Source organism: Nematolebias whitei, chromosome 13 (assembly GCF_014905685.2).
Source record: "Nematolebias whitei isolate Nwh7 chromosome 13, NemWhi1, whole genome shotgun sequence".
NCBI lineage: Eukaryota > Metazoa > Chordata > Actinopteri > Cyprinodontiformes > Rivulidae > Nematolebias > Nematolebias whitei.
Window position 1 is genome coordinate 23,997,097 of NC_056510.1, and position 9,725 is coordinate 24,006,821.

At 38.0% G+C, this 9,725-nt stretch overlaps 1 protein-coding gene across 1 annotated transcript; it reads right to left on the minus strand.

Moving 5' to 3' along the window:
* Positions 1-1,509: 1,509 nt before the first annotated feature.
* LOC119419183 (calsequestrin-2) lies at positions 1,510-9,355 on the minus strand. Its single transcript, XM_037686494.1, has 11 exons — positions 8,862-9,355; positions 6,951-7,035; positions 5,338-5,438; positions 5,112-5,223; positions 3,288-3,361; positions 3,087-3,217; positions 2,936-2,981; positions 2,799-2,853; positions 2,369-2,469; positions 2,152-2,226; positions 1,510-2,055 (listed from the first exon to the last, which is right to left on the minus strand). The coding sequence occupies exons 1-11, from the start codon at positions 9,096-9,098 to the stop codon at positions 1,825-1,827; spliced, it is 1,248 nt and encodes a 415-aa protein (XP_037542422.1). The 5' UTR covers positions 9,099-9,355; the 3' UTR covers positions 1,510-1,824.
* Positions 9,356-9,725: the final 370 nt, after the last annotated feature.

The following is a 9,725-nucleotide window of genomic DNA, read 5'->3' on the forward strand; positions in this document are numbered from 1 at the left end:
AATTTTTAAGAAGTAAATAAATGCTTGTAATTACCTTTTACATTGTTTTGTACTCTGATTGTTTTTTAATTAGCTAATAGACCCTAAATAGGGATCGGGACTTTTTGTTTATGTGGCCAAAAATGTTGGAAACCAATCATCTGTCCATCGATTATATTTTACCCACTTCTTCCTTTTCGGGGCATGGGGGTCACTGGTGCCCATGTCCAGCCATCACTGTGAGAAACAGGGGACACCCTGGACAGGTCTCCAGTCCATCACAGGGACACATAGAGACAAACAAGACAAACAACCATTCACTCTCTCACTCTCACATAGGGACAATTTAGAGTTACCAATCAGCCTAACATGCATGTTTTTGGTCTGTTTGAACAATTTACTTGATTTCTAAACCTTTTCAGAGTCTAAAACGGATTTATTTTACCAAACTGGCTGATTTGTGAACTAAATGATCCTTAAAGCTCAAGCATATCATTTGTTTCAGCCTAGAATGTTAAGGTTTCTTTATTTGTCGTTCCACCACATGAACGAAATTGTGTACACAGGGTCCCAGTTATTTCCAACAAAAGTATAAATTGTAAAGTAAAACAGTAATAAGATCCAATATATGAACTAAGAAATATGCTAAATTAAGAATACACTAAGCACTAATAGTACAAAAACAATACGCCTAACAGCAGCACGAACATGAGTCTGTGTGAGCAGATGAGTACGAATGAATACAGCAGTGTGAAATAAATCAGCAGCATGAGATCAGCAACATGGATATCAGCAGCACGTATCAACAATCAAGTGGAATTACAGTGATTTTTCACAGTGATTATTCTGGTTAGATATTCATGAGTCTAACAGCCTCAGGGTAGAAGCTGTTCCTCAGTCTAATGGTTCTACACTTAATGCTCCTCAACCTCCTTCCTGAGGGGAGCAGGGCAAAAAGTGTGTGTGCTGGGTGAGTGTGGTCCTTCATGATGCAGGGGGCCCTCTTCCTGCATCTGGAAGTGTAGATGTCTGTGGTGGTGGGGAGGCTGACTCCAACAGACTTCTGTTGTGGCAGATGTCTGCAAACAGGTGCGTGCATGCACACAGAGCTCACCCCAGTGTTTATGTGGTGAGTTTGATACAGTAAAAATAACAGGTCAGTGTGATTTTCTGTGCTACTATTGTTTCCAGAGGAATAAAGGCAGCACAAATCAGTACCGCTCATAAAAAAATCTTTATATTTACATTTGTTTGCAAATCTGCATTTGTCTGTTGGGAAATGTATTGTGAACTCTTTTTAAAATTTAGCCAACAGAAATAAGAATTAACTGCAAACTCAACATGCTTCTCTGCCATTTGATTGCCAGTTGCATCTGCAATAAGCAACAAGTTGCCATGGTTACCGGCACCTCCAGCTGAGCTGCATGCTCCTCTAATTGCTTCTTGCAGCTGCTGATAGAGATCTAAAGGAGGAAGAGCAAAGCGTCACATGATAGTTTTACTTGTAAAGCTATAAATGATGCTGCATCGTTAAAGGAATTAAAAAGTTCTTTATTATTATCAGGCATTTATTAAAAACATTTGTTGTCCGATCCCTTTTAGAAGTTTAAGTGTACAAATGCTTCTTCTTTTTATAATCTCCAAACCCATCCCAGGTTTATTTACAGAGGCAGAATAATAAATAATTAAGTGTATTTTATGTATGTATGTATATATATATTTAATTATCAGCAGGAATATATTCAGTATGTACTGAATTGTTTTTATTGATAAATTATTTAAATTTATAGTAAATTGACTGAAGAGAAGGCAACTCTTGGGTAATTAATTAGTTTTAGCTATATCTTAATCATCATCCTCTTCATCATCGTCCTCTTCATCATCATCGTCTTCATCTTCATCATCTTCATCATCTTCATCATCGTCATCATCGTCATCATCGTCGTCGTTGTCATCATCAACATCATCATCTTCAGTGTTTACTTTGCCAGAGAGAACATCCTGGATCCAGTCCTCGAGCTCCTGAGCCGTGGGCAGATCTTCCTCATCCTCCATTTCTAGCCACACACTGTCTGCCTGCAACCGTGCGCACACACACGCACACACACACACAATGATCAGGCTGTGTCATAGAAACTTGTCATCATTTTCAACAGGCAGTCAGGGGCTCACGTCTGTAACATTGACGACTCCAATCTGCGGCCTGAACAGATCCACCTTGAAGGTTTTCTCCCAGTAGGGAATCAGCTGGAAGTGGTCAGCAGGATAAAAGACAGCATCAGATATGGACCCACACACATTTTTTCAGTTTTGTTTTGTTAATTATTATCTATGTATATATCTCTCTCATCTCTGTTTGTTCCTCCCGTTAATGATGTGTGCGGCTCACCAGTGGGAAATCGTCGGGATCGATCCAGATGATGCTGAGCTCAGGAAGTTGAGTGTTTTCTCTGGCAACCTCCTTCAAGATCTCCAAGAACTCATAACCATCTGGAATAACAATTAACAATTCTATTATAATAACAATTTATGTAAACCCTTCATGTTGTTATCGACCAACCAAACCAAGATTTGGTTTCCCAGATTAATAAGTGACTAACAGCAGCATAAACTTCCTAAACTCATTGCTCACACTGAGATTTTTTTTCTTGTTGTTGCTGTTTTAATGACTAAATTAACTGAGTTCTATTTGTTTTTATGCTTTTCTATTATTTCTGACAATGTTTTACATATGTCTTGGTGCTTTCAATTAACTGGCTGCATGACAATGGTCTCACATTGTCTTTTTAAATGTCTTCTATAATTTAACACATTCTCACCAGGATCCTCCTCCTCTGCAAAGGCCACGATGTGGATGCCCTCAATGTCATCCTCCTGAAAATAACGAGATATACAAAACTATAATAAAAGTTTGACAAAACTAATCAATTATGTATAATTGGTGCTCATGACTGACCCATGTCTCAAACATGTCCTCTGCACGCAGCTTCCTCAGGGTTGGTCTAGTGCCACAGTGAAAACACAGGATCAGGACAAAAAGCCAACAAAAAAAATCCAATAATGAAGAAAAGAAATCGGATGGAATAAACGCAGAGTAGTTTGTTTACCGTCTGTGTTCATTAATGAATTCTATCAGCTCCTCCTCGGAGTGAGGCTTGCCTGGGATGGTGACAGGCTCCTCCATGAAAGGCTCGTAGAAGTCTACCTCGTTCAGCTTCAGAGTCAGCTCTTTGGCCACCTGAAGCACATCAGGGGGGTCAGTCAACTGCACCTGTTTCTCTACAGCATTGTTTGTGTTTGCAACTTACAGATTTCTCAAACGTGGCAAAGAATTTAATGTAGGGCTGAAAGTTTTCTGCAGCTTCTTTAAATGCGTCATAATCTAGGAAACAAAGGTTTAGTTGTGCACAAATCTTTACTGGCCTTGTCCCACAAGCATGGATAAATCAACTATTGTCCCGGTGCCCAAAACAACACATGCAAAGTCACTGAATGATTTTAGACCAATTGCCATTACATCAAATGTATGGGGTGTCTGGTGAGCAGGTAACTCATGTCTTTTGACTATATGGACTCCATGCAGTTTGCTTATAGGGCTAACCGAGGGGTAGAGGATGCATCTCTCTTCCTCCTCAACAAGGCCCATAATCACGTAGACAACCCAAAGACATATGTTTGCATATTATTCATGGAGCTTTCATCAGCTTTTAATATGGTTCAGCTGCATATTCTTTTAAAACACCTGTGTGATTTAAATGTTAGCAGCTATCTTGTGTTGTGGATTATAGTTTTTGAGAGAAAGACCCCAACAAGTCTGTGTTGATAACACTCTATCTGACTACAGGGTTTTGAACACTGGTGTTCCACAGGGTTGTGTGTTATCACCACTTTTATTTTCTTTATACATAAACGAGTTTCGACATAACAACAAAGGCTTAGCATTTATTAAGTATGCTGATGATATAGCCCTAGTTGCTGGGCTGAAAGACACCAATTGTCTCTCCTACTCCCAGCTCATAGATCAGCACTCTGCCTGGTTTGATGACAGTTTTCTGGACCTTAATGTCAGTAAAACCAAGGGGATTTGTCTGGGAGGTGGATAGGGAGGAGCCAGCACCAGACATGGACCTTCTGTTATAAAAGGTCTGGAAGTAGAGCAGGTAACTGAATTTAAATACCTCAGAACAGTAATTGACAACAAGTTGACCTTTCAGCTCAACACTGACTGTATTTACAAAAATGCCAGAGAGCATCTTCACCTTCTATATAAGCTAAGCACATCTAATGCTAGCAAAATACCTTGCAATTGGTGTACAGGTCACTGGTTGAAAGTGTTACTTCCTTTAATATTGTTTCATGGTATGGGAACCTCCTAGCCAACAAACAGAACAAGTTGTCCCGGGTGGTCAAACAAGGTAGTAAAATCATTGGTCATCAACAAATGCAACCTAAAGACCTGTACCATCAGGATCTAGAAAAAAAAATGCAATGCAGGTTTACAATGACCCAACTCATCCACCGCAACCATTATTCAGGTTGGTACCATCTGGCAGAAGACTGATAGCTCCTCTTGTAAAGAAAAATGGGTACAAAAAGTAAATAATTTCCTCTGCTGTGGGTGTTCTTAATAGGCCCCTGATGTAGCTTCACATGACAAACCATTGTCTGGTAAGATGTTTTTATGTTTTTAACGTATCATGTATTTTAGAATTGGTTTTATTGTGTTAGCAAAGCTTTTTAAAGTGTTGTGGTATTTTTAACTTGTGTTGTTTTATATGTATGAGCCAAATGTCAAAGATAGATTTCCATCTCATGAAATGTTATTTATTGATTGAAATATTGTTCTCTTGTCATTGTGGTCACACACTGGGGGTGGAAGTAGCACAACTTTGACTGCAAAGTTCCCACAGATGGTCAGATGGGATGTAGCTGCAGCTCAGAGTAAGCCAGCATGTGAGAGGACAGCTGTGCTAGCAGCAAGGGTAAAATTGGATCTGTAAATTTATGAAGATGAGCAGGTTAAAATGGGCTCATGTTCTAATGAAGGGCACAGGAAGTCCATCTCTGAGCCATCTAACAAAGGCAGTGAGTAGGGGAAAAGGACCGTATATTTTACAAACTTAAACACTCACACTCAGAGTCTTCACTCTTAAAGTAACCAACGAGACGAATGTCCTCCTCCATTCTGTCAAAGGCTTTCAGCTCCAGGGCATTTTCAATAATTTCCACTGGCTCCTCCATTAGCTAAAGACAGAGAGAATCAAAGTTGATTGGAAGGGATCGAAACGACCTTTGATCCAAGACAGCTGTTGATTAATGCTAACAGCTGGCAATCTGCTCTGAAACAAATCCACTCACATCCAACAAAAACTCCACCAGAGTGTTAGCAGACAGCAGCCCGTCGAACTCAATCACCCTGTCAGCCTTGAAAACATAGACACTTCCTTCCTCCTCCAACTCTGCAATGAAAGGAAAAAATATATTTGGAAGACTGATTTGACTCTTAAAGACATATTTAAAGTTGTTTAAAGTGGGGTTCAGAGAAAAGGTTAAGAAGCGTTAATATCTTACCTGCTGTAGATAGTTCTATAAATGGCCTCAGTTTGGGAGTGTTTATGTTAAAGCTATTTTATTAACCATAAAATTTCTGTATATATATATATATATATATATAAAAAAAAAAAAAAAAAAAAAAAAAAAAAAAAAAAAAAAAAAAAATATATTTATATTTATTTATTTATTTATTTATTTATACAGGTGCTGATAAATTTGTTGATACCCCTTCAACTCATTTAAATAATGCTCTGTTTCTCTTTAAAATAGATTCAGTAGAAAGCATGTGTCTATTGCACATCTGCATGCCTTTAGTGTGTGAGAGTATGCAAAACGTGAAAAGAAATGATTTATTGTTTATTTGCTTTTTTTTAAATGTGCTAAAATTGTATAACAGATTTAGACTTAAAAAGGTATTTGAATTATAGTCATGCTTCCAATTACATGTTTGACCTTAATTAGCATCACAGGTGCCTTCAAGCTTTTCATCAGCCGTTCAGATTATTTAAAAAGAACAAAAATGCCACCGGGTAGTTTAATATTGCTGTGTGCACCACACGGAACATGGAGCAGAGATAACAAAGGCGAGAGCAATCTGAGTAGCTCATAAAGAAGATTATAGATATCCATGATCATTTACAAGCAGCTCCATGCGCCTCTGACCACCACTGCCAATAATATTAAAAAGTATAAAGTTTAAGGAATTGAACCCACGTAGGAGGTGGACACAAAATAAATGTAACCTCAGGTTGATCAGATGTGTAGCGCAGATGGTTCAAGTCACTTGCTGATTGCACAGTTCGTCACATTTTGAATCATAGTGGGCTTTATAGAAGACCCAGTTGAGCTCCATTATTGAAGGAAAAACACAAGCAAAAAACTGACTAGATTTAGCCAAAATGCATGATGGCAAGGCCCAAAGTATCTAAGTTTCTGGGACTGACGAGACAAAACAAGAGTTTATTTGGCGAATCACATCCGATGTGTTATTTTGATTTTTGTTAAAGAATACCAGCAAATCTATTGATATCTGTAGTTGTTTCATAGTGCAAATAAAGTTAGCTTAAGCTAGCTGGTGCATATAGAGATAATACCAGCAGAAATATCAGATTTCTGCTTGAACATTTGTGTAATGCATGTGATGAAATGTTTATAAATTGGTAATTGCAAGACCAATGTTGAAAACTTGGAGATTAAGTTTTTTCAGGACAGTGCATCTTGGCCTTTTCTGCTCAGACTAGCCTTTACCTTGTCAATATGGTAAGAAATAAACTCTGTTATTCCAATCTGAGGCCATTCATCAAGCTATCTGCAATGGATAAGATATTAATTGTCATAATCTTTCCACAGAACCCTGTTTTAAATCATCCTAATTGATCAAAGATTGCCATAAAAAAAACTAACAAAAAGATACTCACCTAGTTTTTTTGCAACTTTTGCATCTTTTTTTGAGTCAACCATCCCAAACCCGATGTCCTTCTCTTCCATTACCTGAGCCACAAGCTGAAAGATATATCGTTAAAGTTTAAACTGCAAGGAAATAATTTAAGCCTTACAAGACAAGTCGCAAACAAAATCATTTGTTCTATTTCATTTTCTTCTCATAAGATTTCTCTTAAGATTCTCTTTTTTATTCCAACAGGCGTTTAGTACTTAAATATGTGGTGACATTTCTGGTTTTCTTTGTGTTTGTTTTTTTTTTGTTGTTGTGTTTTTCTTGCTTTTAATTTGTTGTCATGTTAATTACTGTTTTTGTTAAGCACTTTGGTCACCATCTCCATGGTTGTGTAAAGCGCTATAAAAATAAATGAATGAATGAATGAATGAAGATTTCAAGTCAAGACATCCAAAAAGGCTGTGAACAGAAGATGGACAGCAGCAACATAGTTGACAATATGACAGAGGTACTCAGGGGCACAGAGATACATTTACATAATCACTCAGAGACATTCTAAATATAACCCAAGTAACAGTATACTGTATATAATAGTTCTGGTATTTGTTGTGCACAGTACAGTAGAAGAGCTGTGGGAGTGTTTGACCTCTTCTGCCACCGAGGATGGAACATGCGGATAAAATTAACAGTCTTGTGGAGAATCAGGCTGATAATAACGCAGTGGAGCTAAATATTTACATAGAGTTTAATATTTAAATTATTGTTTATTATTTTGGGATTTTAATGTTGTTCTGTATGAAAGGACACGTGCATATATGTACCAAAAGTATTAGTAAATGATATGCTGTTCAAATCTTTTGTCAAGCCTTATTTGCCCATGTGGATAAGAATATTCAAAATAAGTTATTGATGTGAAATATCGAGTTTGGAAGCTATAATGTTGGTAATTCTTTGAATTGTACTGCAGTAATTATTTATTAGAAATGAAATACATTTTCAGCTGAGGCCTATAATTAATTGAAAGCACAAACAGTGGCAGCAGCAGCTAGCTGTAGCACTTATAATGCAGCCTGAAACACTTTTTACAAGATTATTTCAACATTTTTGTTTGAATACTCAAAATACAAAATTCCCAGCCGTGTAAACTTTTTTTAATTTTTTTTTTATGAAGCATTTTTAAGATTAAAGTCGTAATGGCTTGACTACCTTTTTTGTTCATCAATTATATCAGAATCAAACTTTGCTTTTATTTATTTTATTTTTTGCAAACTAGATCATTCAAAAAGCTATCTACAACAGGTAAGATATTGATTATTTATAACCTTTTGACAGAATCCTAATTCAAAATTTCTGAACTATTCTGTTTACATTAATAGTTAGGTGTTCACCCTATACTGTGATCAGCTACAGATTCATTGCATGTTGTTTTATGGGTGTCTGGTTAAAGTGCATCTGCACACCTGTGATGCGTAAAACAAGCCGCTAGAAAAGCCGTTTGGGATCAAATTACTTCTAAGTTTAAAAGGAGCTCAGCTTCAGCTGTCTGCAACAGGAACAAGACATTATACATTATTTGGCATTTAAACAGCAAGAGATCCATTTACCGGTAATCTTTTAAGTAGTTTCCAGGTAAACACAAACACCTTCAGCTCTTAGAAGGGAGTTGTGTGTTTCAGTTCAGATTTACTCATGATTTCATGCCACTTCTTGACAGCAGCAAAAAGCCACAGGATGATCACAGCTAATGCATTTTTTATTGGATGAAAATACACAATAAACTAGGCTAAAATAATCTAAAGCGACGCTGCTGCATCTTTTGTTTTTTGCTCTTAGAGTTGCTGATCTTGGAGAATGTCTAAAAACAAAGTGAAAAACTAATTGCCACTTTTCACTGGAAACCTTTAAATTTAGATATATATTCATCCTTCTTTACCTCCAGCACCAGCTCCGTCATCTGGTGCTGTTTTTGCAGCTCCTTGCTGTCTGCTATGGGCTCATGGTAGAACAGGCAGAGCATGCTGTACTTCCTCAGGGCTCTCTTGTAGTTCTTGTCGTCGATGTCAAGAACGCGGTCCTTCCCATCGTACTGTGGGAACTCCAAACCTCTTTCGGCCGGCACCACACTCACAAGGCCCAGGCAAGGGAGCAGGAACAACCACAGGGAGCGCATGGTCCAAAGCTGCCTCACACCTCCACAGGATGACTTGGATTCAGTGAATGAAACTGCAGGAACAGTTGGCCAACGCCTGCAAAGGGATAGGGGAAATCCTCCAGGAAGAAGCAGAATGCAATCTGTCAGTGGAAGCTTTTAGGCATACCCCAAAGAAATCCAACAATTTTTTAAAAACTTTCCCCCGTTCTCTGATTACACCGTCATGCCCTCTGTGTGGACACAAAGGGGAAAGCAGAGAGCTGTCAGGCCTGTGTGATTCTGAGGGTGGATACCATACATAGTCGTGCTCCTCTTCCCCAACCCATTCAGGACAGGCCCATTTTTAGGAGACCAGTTGTTTAACAGCTAAAAATAAAACAGCAAGTGAGAAAGGGAAATAGCAAAGGATGTCAGTGGGGGGTTGTTAGGAACTGAGTTCCCTCCTTCTGATATTTTCTTTAAGGGATTTGGTGATGTGGGTGGACAAAACTGAACCATAAATTAAGTTGTACTATTTGCAGTATTTTACAGAATCGAACATATTGATGCCAGTAATGTGGTGTGAGTGTGGAAGACGTTGTGTTTTAGGAGATAGCTTACAAGACAACCTGCTAACAGGTGTGCAACGAGCAATTCAAAGAGTCT

Coding starts and splice junctions, on each gene's coding strand:
- LOC119419183 (XM_037686494.1), bottom strand. CDS start 9,098: ATGCGCTCCCTGTGGTTGTTCCTGCTCCCTTGCCTGGGCCTTGTGAGT. Junction 3,218..3,287: donor TTGCCACGTTTGAGAAATCT/GTAAGTTGCAAA, acceptor GATGTGCTTCAG/GTGGCCAAAGAGCTGACTCT. Junction 2,854..2,935: donor AGGACATGTTTGAGACATGG/GTCAGTCATGAG, acceptor CGTTATTTTCAG/GAGGATGACATTGAGGGCAT.